Raw genomic sequence first — 14,980 nt, forward strand, 5'->3', positions numbered from 1 at the left:
CTCCCAAATTTTCTTCTTATTGCCTCACTTTTCAGTAGAGCTGTGTTGAGGCAGATTTTGGGATTTACTTTAAAGCATTCTAAGTGGAGTAGAATAAAAACTACTGAGTGATAGAGGTTTATTACCCTTTGTATCAAGGCATGAAAAACATAATCTTACATTTCTTTATTCAGGTCGTTGTTTCAGATATCATTTATTCGTATAACAACAACAAACTTTTACTTAGAATCTGTAAGTTTACCAACCTTTGTATACTTGTTAGCTTTTCTAAATTCTCCCCTAAACCCTATTAGGTAAGTACCTTTTTATCTCAACAGGAGAGAAAGCAAAACTTAGATTAATTAAGTACTTAAGTTTTACTAAATTGGAGAAGCTGGACTGATGGTTAGCATCCTGTGGACCTGTACGTTTTCTCAGCCCGCACTGCTTTTTCTTAGTTCCCCAGGCTTTTCTCACTTTGTTTCTGTTTATATTTTTGAATAACTGCATGGGTGAGTCCTGAATTGGTGCTGTCTTGAAGTAATACGTACTAACTCTAGAATTAATCTTTTCAATCTGAAACCTTATGTAGCTTATTTATATTTTTCCCCTTTTATTATGAATGCTGTCTGCGTACTCAGAGTGTTGCCTTCATTTTTGAGCCCATCATTTTATTTTCCTCTTAACTAGCAAGTTTAATTAATAGAGTAGATGCTATAAAGTAGGTAAGGTGACAGCTGATAAGTAAACTTAAAGAAGAATTTTCTCTTTCAGGTAGGATTATTGACTGTGCTTTTACTGTCACTTTTAATCCCAAATATGATACATTATTAAAAGCTGTAAAAGATGCCACTAACACTGGAATAAAGGTATGTAAACCATAAGCACCATTTCATTCAACATATTCTGAGCACTTTATAGCCTTTTTAAGGTCTGTGGGTTGTATAAGAATAGTCCACTACCCTTCGGGCTTTAAGTAGGTAATTGTAGTGTAATGTACCAAAGGCTTTTATAGAGGAAGTTATAATGTGCAAAGCAGTTTTTCTCATTGTCCGTTATTTTAAAATATTAAGAAGTTAGGTTACTGTGAGATTCAGCCCTTTGAATAACAAAATGTACATTATTCTCTTTTTAGTGTGCTGGAATTGATGTCCGTCTATGTGATGTTGGTGAGGCCATCCAAGAAGTTATGGAATCCTATGAGGTTGAAATAGATGGGAAGACATATCAAGGTATGTGCTTTAAAAATGTGTCTTATTTTGAAATGTATGTGACCTCTGCAGAATTAATTTTGCAAGATAGTGTTGAGTGCTTTCTTTGGGTCAGCTGCTTCATCTTTATCTCTTGGGAATCTAGAAGGAAAATGGGCTAAATGACCTTCTCATGGTAGGAGTACTGTGGTCACTAGATAGGAACTGTTGCCAAGCTACTCTGGTAGTTGATAAGAAAACAACTGGGGATTTATCCAGGGTGGCCAAAATGCAGACTAGGTTTCCTGTGACTAGTCGAATTAAGGCTAAGAGAGAAGCCAGAGGCCCTTTCCATTGATGACTCTCCTTTTTTTTTTTTTTTTTTGAGTTGAATTCAAAATTTAGAGGCCAGTTAATTCCTTGTGTGTCCTTCCTTTAATCTTTATTCCTTTGCCTCCTCGTCTTTCCTAGCTACTGCCTTTGGTACACAGTCTGAGTCACCTGTGCTATCAGTCCAGCCTTCCTCCACTTCCCAGGGTCTGTCCCACCACTCTCCAGCCACCGTCTTCCTTCCTAATCTATGCTCATTGCTCTCTGTAACCCTTGTTCTAATAACTTTGTTACAGAATATTTCCTACATTTCCTTTAACCAAATCCTATCTCGCCTTTATAGTCCTTTGAGTGGAGACTCTCATGCTTCCTTGCCCCTTAGTAAATTCACATCATTCAGCATTCTTTGCCTTCCTCTGTTGATATTCACAGACTTTTGTGTTTCTTCCAAGTGCAAAAGTGGTTCTTCCTGTGGGACCTGACAGTGCCTGTCCTTGCTGCTCTCTTGCAGATTCCTAATTCTATGAACATCTGTACAAGTCAAAAACGCTTAAGGCTGCTAACACTTGGATGGGGGGTTTTATGGAATAATTAAGAAAACATGCTTTGGGGTCAGGCAGGTCTATCTTTGAATTTAGACAAATCCTGTAACCTCTAAGAACCTAAGTTTCTTTGACTGTAATAGGATTAATGATATTGTGTTTTTTGGTTTTTTGTTTTGAGAAATGTAAGTTTTATGACAGTGCCTGAAATTTATTCAACAAATATTTGTCATTTCCCACCCCCAATTTTGGGTTTGGTGCCACAACAAATAGTGCTTATTCAGGTCCCTCTCAAATTATCTTTCCCTTCTATTTTCTTTTAATTCTAAAACTTTGGTTGGCATATGGTCTGCCCTTCAAGGTATACTGGGTGACAATTTGACTTAATGTTTAGTTACTGCATAACAATTCTAGTCTGCAGTGTTGGAATCCTTATCTCTCTTCTCACCTCTTCCACTAAGCTAGTGCAGCATTTTAAGTTCTATTATTATCTCAGCACTCGTTTTTGATACCAGTTGTTGTGTTGATCAGAGTTCTTAGTTGAAGGTGACAGAATTCATTTTTACTAGTTTAAGCAGAAAGGATATAGACAAATCATGGCATTGGGAAGATGAAGAAATGGACCATCAGCTGAAGTTTCAGAAGCAGTTTCCAAAACCACGTAACAGAACTGGGCCATCGAGGGGGTGATTTTATTTACCTTGATCAGGAAGCTATAGAATTGGAAAGTTACCCTTACAGCTCTCTTGGTCCCAGAATTAGCCTACCTCTGTCACCACCTTTATAATATAAAAATGGATACCCTGCTTCTTCTGTGTAACTTAGTTATATGTTAGCTTGGTATGGCTAAGAAATCTTTTTATTTAAATGTGTTTTTGATTGGTCTGTGGGCTCAATTTGCCAGATCTTGGAGAAATAGTAATGCTTGCTGAATTTTAAAATAAATTTAGCTTATCATTTATAAAAGAAGGAGGATTTTTATTTTATTTTTTTTAAGTTTTTATTTTTTTTGGCTGTACATCATATTTCAAATTCTGGATACATTACATCATGTTCACCACCCGAACACTAATTATAGTGCATCTCCTCACATGTGACCCTAATCACCCCTTTTGCCCTCCCCCCTCCCCCCTTCCCCAGTGGTAACCACCAGTCCAATCTCCAGTGCTATGTGTTGGTTTTTTTGTTGTTGTTTTTATCTTCTACTTATAAGTGAGATCATATGGTATTTGACTTTCTCCCTCTGACTTATTTCACTCAGCATAATACCCTCAAGGTCCATCCATGTTGTCACAAATGGCTGGATTTCATCATTTCTTATGGCTGAGTAGTAGTCCATCGTGTAAAAATACCACATCTTCTTTATCCATTCGTCCCTTGATGGGCACCTAGGTTGCTTCCAAGTCTTGGCTATTGTGTATAATGCCGCAATGAACATAGGGGTGCAAGTATCTTTATGCCTTTGTGTTTTCAGGTTCTTTGGATAAATACCCAGCAGTGGAATAGCTGGATCATATGGTAGATCTATCCTTAATTTTCTGAGGATACTCCAAACTGCTTTCCATAGTGGCTGCACCACTTTGCACTGCCACCAGCAGTGAACAAGGGTTCCCTTCTCTCCATATCCTCTCCAACATTTGTTGTTTCCTGTCTTGTTAATTATAGCCATTCTGACCGGAGTGAGGTGATACCTCATTGTAGTTTTGATTTGCATTTCCCTGATAGCTAATGATGTTGAGCATCTTTTCATATGCCTGTTGGCCATCTGTATTTCTTCTTTGGAGAAATCTCTGTTCAGATCTTTTGCCCATTTTCTAATTGGATTGTTGGTATTTTTGTTGTTAAGCTGTATGAGTTCTTTGTATATTTTGGATATTAACCCCTTATCTGATATGTGGTTTGCAAATATCTTCTCCCAATTGTTAGGTTGTCTTTTCGTTTTGTTGATGGTTTCCTTTGCTGTGCAGAAGCTTTTTAGTTTGAGGTAGTCCCATTTGTTCATTTTTTTCTTTTATTTCCCTTGCCTGGTCAGACATGGGACTTGAAAATATGCTGCTCAGACCAATGTCATAGAGCGTACTGCCTGTGTTTTCTTCTAGAAGTCTCATGGTTTTGGGTCTTACATTCAAGTCTTTAATCCATTTTGAGTTGATTTTTGTGCATGGTGTAAGGGAATGGTCCACTTTCATTCTTTTGCATGTGGCTGTCCAGTTTTCCCAACACCATTTATTGAAGAGACTCTCCTTTCTCCATCGTATGCTCTTGGCTCCCTTGTCGAATATTAGCTGTCCATAAATGTGTGGATTTACTTCTGGGCTCTCAATTTTGTTCCATTGATCTGTGTGTCTGTTTTTGTGCCAGTACCATGCTGTTTTGGTTACTGTGGCTTTGTAGTATAATTTGAAATCGGGGAGTGTGATACCTCCAGCTTTGTTCTTTTTCTCAGGAATCCTTTGGCTATTCGGGGTCTTTGTTGTTCCATATAAATTTTAGGATTCTTTGTTCTATTTCTGTAAAAAATGTTGTTGGAACTTTGATAGGGATTGCATTGAATTTGTAGATTGCTTTAGGAAGTATGGATATTTTAACAATGTTAATTCTTCCAATCCAAGAGCACAGAATATCTTTCCATTTCTTTGTGTCTTCTTTGATTTCTTTCAACAATGTTTTATAGTTTTCGGTGTACAGATCTTTCACCTCTTTCGTTAAGTTTATTCCTGGGTATTTTATTCTTTTTGTTGCAATTGTAAATGGGATTGTATTCTTAATTTCTCTTTCTGCTACTTCGTTGTTAGTGTGTAGAAACGCAACGGATTTTTGTACATTGATTTTGTATCCCGCAAATTGACTGTATTCCTTTATTATTTCTAAAAGTTTTTTAGTGGACTCTTCAGGGTTTTCTAGATATAAAATCATGTCATCTGCAAAGAGTGACAGTTTCACTTCTTCTTTTCCAATGTGGATCCCTTTTATTTCTTTTTCTTGCCTGATTGCTCTGGCTAGGACTTCCAATACTATGTTAAATAAGAGTGGTGACAGTGGGCATCCTTGTCTTGTTCCTGTTCTTAGAGGGATAACTTTCAGTTTTTCTCCATTGAGAATGATATTTGCTATGGGTTTGTCATATATGGCCTTTATTATGTTGAGGTACTTTCCTTCCATACACATTTTATTGAGAGCTTTTATCATAAGTGGATGTTGGATCTTGTCAAATGCTTTCTCTGCATCTATTGAGATGATCATGTGGTTTTTGTTCTTCATTTTGTTAATGTGGTGTATCACGTTGATAGATTTGCGAATGTTGAACCATCCCTGCATCCCCGGAATGAAGCACAGTTGATCATCATGTATGATCTTTTTAATGTATTGTTGTATTCGATTTGCTAGTATTTTGTTGAGGATTTTTGCATCGATGTTCATCAGTGATATTGGCCTGTAACTTTCTTTTTTTGTGTTGTCCTTGTCTGGTTTTGGTATCAGGATAATGTTTGCTTCGTAGAAGGAGTTAGGAAGCCTCCCCTCCTCTTCAATTTTTTGGATGAGTTTGACAAGGATAGGTATTAAGTCTTCTTTGAATGTTTGGTAGAATTCACCAAGGAAGCCATCTAGTCCTGGACTTTTATTTTTGGGGAAGTTTTTAATTGCTGTTTCAATCTCCTTACTGGTGATCGGTCTATTCAAATTTTCTACATCTTCTTGGTCCAGTTTTGGAAGGTTGTGTGTTTCTAAGAATTTATCCATTTCTTCTAGATTATCCAATTTGTTGGCATATAGCTTTTCATAGTATTCTCTTATTATCTTTTGTATTTCTGAGGTGTCCGTTGTAATCGCTCCTCTTTTGTTTCTGATTTTATTTGTTTGAGCCTTCTCTCTTTTTTTCTTGGTGAGTCTAGCTAAGGATTTGTCAATTTTGTTTATCTCTTTGAAGAACCAGCTCTTGGTTTCATTAATTTTTTCTATTGTTTTTTTAGTCTCTATTTCGTTTATTTCTGCTCTGATTTTTATTATTTCCTTCCTTCTGTTGATTTTGGGCTTTGTTTGTTGTTCTTTTTCCAGTACCTTTAGGTGCACTTTTAGATTGTCTATTTGGGATTTTTTCTTCTTTGTTGAGGTAGGCCTGAATTGCTATAAACTTCCTCGTAGAACCGCTTTTGCTGTATCCCACAGATTTTGGCATGTCATGTTTTCATTTTCATTTGTCTCCAGGAATTTTTTTATTTCTTCTTTGATTTCTTCCTTGACCCAATCATTGTTCAGTAGCATTTTGTTCAATCTCCACATTTTTGTGGCTTATCTGGTTTTCTTTCTGTAGTTGATTTCCAGTTTCATACCTTTGTGGTCAGAAAAGATGCATGGTATTATTTCGATCTTCTTAAATTTATTGAGACTTGTTTTGTGGCCTAATATGTGATCAATCCTGGAGAATGTTCCATGGGCATTTGAAAAGAATGTGTATTCTGTGGTTTTTGGATGGAATGTTCTGTATATATCTACTAAGTCCATCTGGTCTAATGTGTCCTTTAAGGCGAGTGTTTCCTTATTGATCTTCTGTTTGGATGCTCTATCCATTGGTGTAAGTGGAGTGTTAAAGTCCCCTACGATTATTGTGTTGCTGTCTATTTCTCCTCTTATGTCTGTTAATAATTGCTTTATCTATTTAGGTGCTCCTGTGTTGGGTGCGTAGATATTTACAAGTGTTATATTTTCTTGTTGGATTGTTCCGTTTATCATTATGTAGTGGCCATCTTTGTCTCTTGTTACAGTTTTTGATTTAAAGTCTATTTTGTCTGATATAAGTATTGCTACCCCTGCTTTCTTTTCTTTGCCATTTGCATGGAATATCTTTTTCCATCCTTTCACTTTCAGTTTGTGAGTGTCTGTAGGTCTGAAGTGTGTCTCTTGTATGCAGCATATACATGGCTCTTGTTTTTTTATCCAGTTGGCCACCCTGTGGCATTTGATTGGAGCATTTAATCCATTGACATTTAAAGTAGCTATTGATAAATATGTATTTATTGCCATTTTGTCACTTTTTCTTTTTTTTGGGGTGTTTTAGTAGTTCTCAGTTCCTTTCTTTTTCTCTTGCTCTCTTCACTTGTAACGGTTTGATGGCTATCTTTAGTAATATGTTTGATTTCTTTTGTCTTACTTTTTTTCCTGCTTGTTATAGGTTTCTGGTTTGTGGTTGCCATGAGGATCCTATTTAATATACTATGCATATAACAGTCTATATTGAGTAGATAGACTCTTTAGCTTGTCCTCTTTCTAAAAGCTCTACTTTTTCACTCCCCTCCTCCCACATTATATGCTTTTCACATCATATATAGTCTTTTGTTTAGTGTGTGTATATCCATTGCTCTCTTATCATTGAAATAGGTAATTATATTACATTTGTGTTTTAACCTTCATATTACTTTCACAGGTAGTTGATCTGCTGCCTTTACCATCCTTTTACCTTACAAGTGATTTTATTGCCTGTTTTTTCTTCTTGTTGTTTTGGGTTTTTTTGATAATTTTTTAAATTTTATCTCTATTTGTGGTCATTACTTTCCCACTTAAATAAGTCCCTTCAGCATTTCTTGTAGAACTGGTTTCTTAGTGATAAACTCCTTTAATTTTTGCTTGTCTGGGAAGCTCTTTATCTCTCCTTCCATTCTGAATGACAGCCTTGATGGATATAGTATTCTTGGTTGTAGGTTTTTTCCTTTTAGCACTTCAAATATGTTGTGCCATTTTCTTCTCGCCTGTAGGGTCTTGGCTGAGAAGTCTACTGACAGCCTAATGGGCTTCCCTTTATATGTCACTTGTGGCCTTTCTCTTGCTGCTTTTAGGATTCTCTCTCTGTCTTTAATTTTAGACATTTTGATTATAATATGTCTCAGTGAGGGCCTCTTTGGGCTTCTCTTGTTTGGAGCTCTCTGTGCTTCCTGAACTTGGATGTCTGTTTCCTTCCTCAGGTGAGGAAAATTTTCCTCTATTATTTCAACAAATAAATTTTCTGCCCCTTTCTCTCTCTCTTCTCCTTCTGGGACCCCTATAGTCCGAATGTTAGCATGCTTGATATTGTCCCAGAGTTCCCTTACACTGTTCTCATTGTGTCTAATTCTTTTTTCTCTTTTCTGTTCTGCTTGGGTGATTTCCTCTAATCTTTCGTCTAGCTCGCTGATCCGTTCTTCTGCTGCTTCTACTCTGCTGTTGAGTCCTTCTGGTGAATTTCTCATTTCGAGTATTGTATTCTTCATTTCTGATTGGTTCTTTTTTATATCTTCCAAGTCTTTGCTGATGTGCTCACTGTGTTCATCCATTCTTCTCTGCATATCTGTGAGCATCCTCATTATATTTTGTTTGAATTCCTTGTCAAGGAGGTCGCTAGTTTCTGTTTCACTTAGTTCTTTTTCTGGTGTTTTGTAGTGTTCCCTTGCTTGGAAAGTATTCCTTTGCCTCCTCATTATGCCTTTTTCTCTGTGCTATTTTCTTTGTACTAGGTGAGTCGGCTATGTCTCCTGATCTTGGAGAAGTGGCCTTATGTATGAGATGCCTTATGAGGCCCAGCAGTGTGCTTCCCTCTCGTCACCAGACCATATGAACCAGGAGTGACCCCTTTGTGGGCTACTTGTGTTCTTCTGCTGTGGCAGGGTTGCTCCCACTGCAGGTACCCAGGGAGTCTGATCTTTCCTTCCCTGGCCAGCTGTTTGTAAATCCGGTTTGGAGGGGCCTCAGCACTGTTGGCTACAAAGTCTATTAGCACACTCTTATTGCAATTGTCCTCTTAATTGGGTTGGTACCCAGTGTTGCTGGTTGCTAGGCTCAGGGGTGTACAGTTGTGATAGGCCTGAGGCCAACAAGGCTGATGTCAGTTCTCTTAGGAGTGCAGCTGAGTGGGGCTAGCCCTTGGCATGGAGGCCCTCAGTTGTTTCAGGCTTTGGAAGGTGGGGCCTATCCTTTTTATGGCTATTTGTGAAGCACAAGTCTTCTGCCGCTGATAAGCCTCACCCTCCTCTGGACCACATACACTGTCAACACAGTCCTGGTCCGTGCACACTTCTCAACCCTCTGGAGCGTACCCCACTGCCACACTGCAGAGGCCCCCACCTCTGTCCCACTGCCCGCGACAGTTCACCTGGTCCTCACACAAGCCCTGCCCCACAGAGGCAGACACCCTTGCCTGCCTGTAGAGAATCAAGGCACTCAGTCAATGCAGGCTGAAAAGTAGCCTGAGGGCTTGCTGTTAGGTGGGGCCAGTCCCTAGGGCGGGTTGCCTGCCCTGGCTGAACTGGATTAAATCTGTGCTCTAGTGGGTGTGGCAGACCCCTGGGCTAACAGCCCAAGGGACGCACCTCAGTGGCCCCCACCGGTTCAATATCAGCACGCCTGGACCAGCTCAGAACAACGGCCCTCACCAATGTCTCAGTCTCAGGAGAGGATCCTCCTCTCACCAAGATGCCCCCAGAGCCCACTAGCTGAGTCTTGTTTCACCAAAGGACAGTCAGCCTTCTCTCTGGTGATTTTAGGTTGCTGTAATGAGTGAGTTTGTGCGTGGGCCCTTTAAGACCCGGATCTTTTCGGCTTTCAGCCCATAGCTTTTCTGGGCTGTCCTCGCTGCAGTTAATAGCCAGCAAAGCCAGATAGTAAGACCCCCATCTCAGTTGGGCTGAGTCCAAAGGATGGTTATAGCAGTATTGCTCCTGCTCCGGACCTCACCCCTCCAGGGAGGGCTGTGTACCTTAGGTTGGCTCCCGCCTGGCCAGCTCAGAAGCTCCGCTGCTCCCAAAGGTGGCTTTTTTCCTCTCTGGCCAGAGCTACTGCCTCTTCTGCTTTCATCAGGACTGTCCCTTGTCGTGGGGGTTCTTTTTATCCAGTTTTCAGTTTTCAATCCAGGGTGATTCTTCCCAAAATTGTTGTAACCTGGTTGTGTTCGTGGGAGGAGGCGAGTTCAACGTCTGTTCACAGTGCCATCTTGACGAGAACTCTCAGGAGCATTTTTTTTGAAGAGCTAATTAAGAGTTTTATTTTTCTGCACTAGCCCCTAAATTTGTAATATACTTGTCATTGTTTCATTGTTAAAGATTTGTAAAAACCTAGGTACCTAGTTCTGCTCTAGAAGAAAGGTCGCTTGTACTGAGGATTCTAGCATTGTAGAGCTAGATTTTTTTAAACCTTTTTTTATCGTGGAATATAATAAATGTTAAAAATACACACAACATAAAACTTGAACTAAATAATTATAAAAGCCATGTAACCTTACCCCTTGAGAAATAGAATATTGTCAGCATTCCAGAAGCCCCCCAATTCTATATACCCCTTCCCAGTTACAGCAGCCTCCTCTAGTAAACCACTATCTTGAGTACTAAAATATTTGCATTCGCTTTTATGTGTTCACCATCTAATTATGCATCCCTAAACAGTAGTATAATTATGCCTTTTATATTCCATATATATATATGCATATATGGAATTGCACAGTATGTATATAATTGTGCCTTCTCTTGCTCATTTTTTCTTCAGGTTTTATTTCAGTTGTTCACTGTATCCTGTATCCCTAGGTTTTTGTTTTATTGTTGAGTAGTGTTCCACTGTGTGAATTTACCACAATTTGTTTATTCTATCGTTGCTGTCAGGACGCTGAGGTTGTTTAGATTTTCTATCTTAACGTTTGAAATGCCGATGTAATAATAAAATTTAAGGTTTCATAGTCTTATCATTTCAACACAGAATCCTCATTTTCATGTTACCTTTTGGTCTATAAGCATAAAAATATATATTTTCATATTTGTAATCATTATGTACATAGCATTTTATGACTCTGTTTTTATTAACTATACCTTCTTAGATGACCCCCATTGTGTCCTCATCACACAGTTTATTCTTTTTCCACCATCTCCCCTTACTACCTTCTAGTTTCTAATCAGTAACATTGCAATAAATAGCTTTTCATATTCCACTAGTTTTCTACTTTGTATTTAACTCTCTTAATGTGAGGTTATTTAGTAAAGCCATATCTTGTTTTTAAATAAATGCTTGAACTCTGTGCCACAAGGCCAAGAGATCTGTTTGTGCTTATAGAGATCCTGAATAATTATTTTTTTCCTATTTATTATGCCAGTGAAACCAATCCGTAATCTAAATGGACATTCAATTGGGCCATATAGAATACATGCTGGGAAAACAGTGCCCATTGTGAAAGGAGGAGAGGCAACAAGAATGGAGGTATGTATGCCATTAACGGTGTTCTTTGTAAATTTTTTTTCCCAAACTAAAGCTAGTGATAGTTGATTATGTTGAGCAAAATTAATTTGGCATCCATACTCACCCCAACGGGAATTGAGCCGTGTTGAGTGTGCAAATTGTGTCTTGTCAGACCAGGGTTCAGTCAGTTGTGAAAGTTTGGTATGTTAAAGGATTGTTACTCAACACTTAGTATTTATTGAGCATCTCATAGGTGCCATCTCTTTACTAGGCACTGAGGATGTAGTAGTGAACAAAACAAAATTCCCTGCCCATGTGAAGCCTACGTTCCAATAGGAAGACACAGAAAGACCAAAAAGTGCTAAGGAGATAAGCAGGCAGAGGTGGATAAGGACTGCCAGGGGACGTTTCATGTTGTTTCTTACATCAAGTAGAAAATACCTCAGCCTGAAGATGAGAGATGGTAATTTTGATTAGTTCTGGATTTTTCTTCTCTCTCTTTGTCCCTTATGTATTTTTTTAGGAAGGAGAAGTGTATGCTATTGAAACCTTTGGTAGCACAGGAAAAGGTGTTGTTCATGATGATATGGAATGTTCACATTACATGAAAAATTTTGATGTTGGACATGTGCCAATAAGGTGAGAGACTGTTGTTTTTATATGACTAATGAATTTCTCTTTCCAGTTAACAGCATTTTCAAAAATGTGACAAACATCTACAGTGGTACATTCATAAATGTATAGTTCTATAGCCTAACAATAAGTTCTGTGGATTTCTATAATACAGCAAAGAAATTGGCCTGTTAAAAATTTTAATTGAAATGAAAATGATATAGGAAGTATTCTCTTCAGATCCAGTTTCCAATAATCATAATAATTTCAGAAATTATTTTTTTACTGGCATTTCTAGGGTTTTCTTCTTATTTTCCTATTGGTAAACTTTCTTTGGAGAAGATGGTTGAAGGATGAATTTACACCTACTTTTATGCGCAGGTCTTTCAGCTTGATGCACAAAAAAGTAAACTCCCACAGTAATAGTCTTGATGAGTCTGTACGGGGAATTTAACACACACAGGCACAGACATATCAACAAACATGATAAGGTAGCCTTCGGCTGGTCTCCTATTCAGCTGCCATCTATAATTAGGTATGGGCTATTATACATTCTGGCTTTTGAATGTTGAAAGAGGCAACAACAAAAGTCTTTTGAACTTCAATTACAAAGTAAAGCCATGGCTAGGGTTTGAGTTTTCCTTAATGGGGGAAATGAGTTGGTAAGTTTTTAGCCAACTATTAATCTTTGATTTTCTCCTCTTAGGCTTCCAAGAACAAAACACTTGTTAAATGTCATCAATGAAAACTTTGGCACCCTTGCCTTCTGCCGCAGATGGCTGGATCGCTTGGGAGAAAGTAAATACTTGATGGCTTTGAAGAATCTGTGTGACTTGGGCATTGTAGATCCATATCCACCATTATGTGACATTAAAGGATCATATACAGCGCAGTTTGAACATACCATACTGTTGCGTCCAACATGTAAAGAAGTTGTCAGCAGAGGAGATGACTATTAAACTTAGTCCAAAGCCACCACAACATCTTTTATTTTCTAAGCTTTGTTGGAATACATTATACCAGAATTAATTTGCAACATGTTGTCTGTTTGACAGTGGACCTATGTAATACTTTTATCCATGTTTAAAAAGGAAGGAATTTGATCAAAGGCATACCATCTAATGTAATTAACCAAGGAAAAAGCTTTCAGGACTTTCAGATGTTACCTGTTTTTCCCTGTCTAGGAAATGCTATAAAGCTCAAATTAGTTAGAAATGACTTATACATGTTGTTTTGAACACCCAGGAGAGCTTTTCATATATTTATATTGCCATATTCTTAATTGAATGCTTTGAATGACTACATCCAGTTCTGCACCTATATCCTCTGGTATTGCTTTTTAACCTTCCTGGAATCCATTTTCTAAAAAATAAAGACATTTTCAGATCTGAGAGCTACATGTCAATGTCTGTGGTTATAATTCTGCACAGGAAATAGCCAGACTTAATGTAGGGAAATGTAGAGCCTTTTATCTGGATTGTAGACTTCTACGCTGAAACTTTTCTTCTGACATAGTGGTTAAAACAAGATCTATACATGCATAAAGTGGGAGAATTTTGATAAATTAAGATACAGCCTTAGGAATATTTTGCCTTCTTTTTAGGATCATATTAGTCCTTGTCTTTCATTTTTTCCTTGACATTGGAAAGATCTAATTGAAACATGACTTAGTAGGAACATTGAAACCTTGATTCAGTAAAATCTCAATATTTAGAATCTTTGGTGGTAGTATTTATCGGGAAATGTATTTGGCTTACTCAGTAAACCAAAAGGGCATTTAAAACCACAAAAACAAAAACAGGAAAACTTCCCATATTTGGATCTTGTTCTAGTTAGAAGAGTTAAGTTGAATTATTAGGCTTTTTCATTAGTGAAGCAAATTCTCTTAACACCCTGCCTGTCGCCTGGCTGGGATTCCTAACATTCTGGGTGGTGCTTCAGCAAGAGAGGCTACAGTGACACTCACTCCAGCAGGCAAGTGCGTAAGGTGAATGGAAGATGCATGTTACATTTTGAGCTGAGCCCCACTCCCGACTCTTGATCACATTGCTCGAATTCTATGTTAAGGATTTCTTGGAGATGTTCCAACATAATTTCAAAATTGTTATGTACCAAGGTAAAGCCTTAATTTGTATATGTTTTAGCACAATCAGATTGCTTCTGGGATGCTGTTTAGTTTGTATTTTGTTTAACGTTTTCCTCATAGGAAAAAAAAACCTGACTTCTGTACTTAGATCACTTGTTATACATTAAAAATCTGCTCTTTCAGCACTCAAACTATAAATGTATGTTATGGGATGAACAGTCTAGTTTTTAGCTATATGAGCCGTGTTTATTATGGTGCTAATGTTCAATAGCTACCTTCAAGTAATTTCTCCATTTTCTGTGATGATGTGCTAGTGGCAGAGCTCACTAGTTCATGCCTGGACGTGTTATAGGGCTTGGGCCCTCCAGCTAGCTCTTTTGGGATGTTGAGTCCATACTTTCTTGATGTGCTTTGGTGGGAGGTATGAAAGACGTATCGATTTCTAAGCCCAAGAATTTTAGAACTGACCCTATGAGAGAAGAATTTTGGAGCTCCAAGCTCCCTTCCCAGGTAACTGTTGGGAGCAGTGGCATCACTTCATGCCCCTGGAATGGCCGGAAGGGATATGATCTTGTAAATAGGGAAGCTAAAGCTGTCACAAGAAAAAAATTGTACTGTTGACCTATTAGCCCTGTATCTCTTGAAATCATTTTGTCATGTTTACAATGATGTACCTTATTCGTAACCAATTATTAGTTCGATGTTTAACAATAGTGCCTTTAGTAAATTATTTTACAACCAAACATGTTGTTTTTTTTGTTAGATCAACTTAGCAGAATGTGGAAGTCCACATTGAGATGTAAAGTAAGAAATCTAAGCTTCTGTTCATTGTCTAGGTTTTAGTTTTGGTTTTTTGGGTTTTTTCTTTTTGAGGAAGATTAGCCCTGAGCTAACACCTGCTGCCAATCCTCTTTTTGCTAAGGAAGACTGGCCCTGAGCTAACATCCGTGCCCATCTTCCTCTACTTTATATGTGGGACGCCTACCACAGCATGGCTTGCCAAGCAGTGCCACGTCTGCACCTAGGATCTGAACTGTCGGACCCCAGGCCGCTGA

At 38.2% G+C, this 14,980-nt stretch overlaps 1 protein-coding gene across 2 annotated transcripts in view; it reads left to right on the top strand.

Annotated features, from left to right (window-relative positions):
• Positions 1–14,668, top strand: part of METAP2 (methionyl aminopeptidase 2) — a 37,095-nt gene extending 22,427 nt beyond the window's left edge. For both annotated transcript variants that reach the window (XM_014850720.3, XM_014850719.3), the window contains exons 7-11: positions 754–848; positions 1,115–1,211; positions 11,145–11,248; positions 11,751–11,866; positions 12,546–14,668. In XM_014850720.3, the coding sequence (XP_014706206.1) occupies positions 754–848; positions 1,115–1,211; positions 11,145–11,248; positions 11,751–11,866; positions 12,546–12,798 (665 nt within the window). In that variant the 3' untranslated portion in view covers positions 12,799–14,668. The remainder of the gene's footprint in view (positions 1–753; positions 849–1,114; positions 1,212–11,144; positions 11,249–11,750; positions 11,867–12,545) is intronic.
• The last annotated feature ends 312 nt before the right edge of the window (positions 14,669–14,980 follow it).

Source organism: Equus asinus, chromosome 4 (genome assembly GCF_041296235.1).
Source record: "Equus asinus isolate D_3611 breed Donkey chromosome 4, EquAss-T2T_v2, whole genome shotgun sequence".
NCBI classification, from domain to species: domain Eukaryota; kingdom Metazoa; phylum Chordata; class Mammalia; order Perissodactyla; family Equidae; genus Equus; species Equus asinus.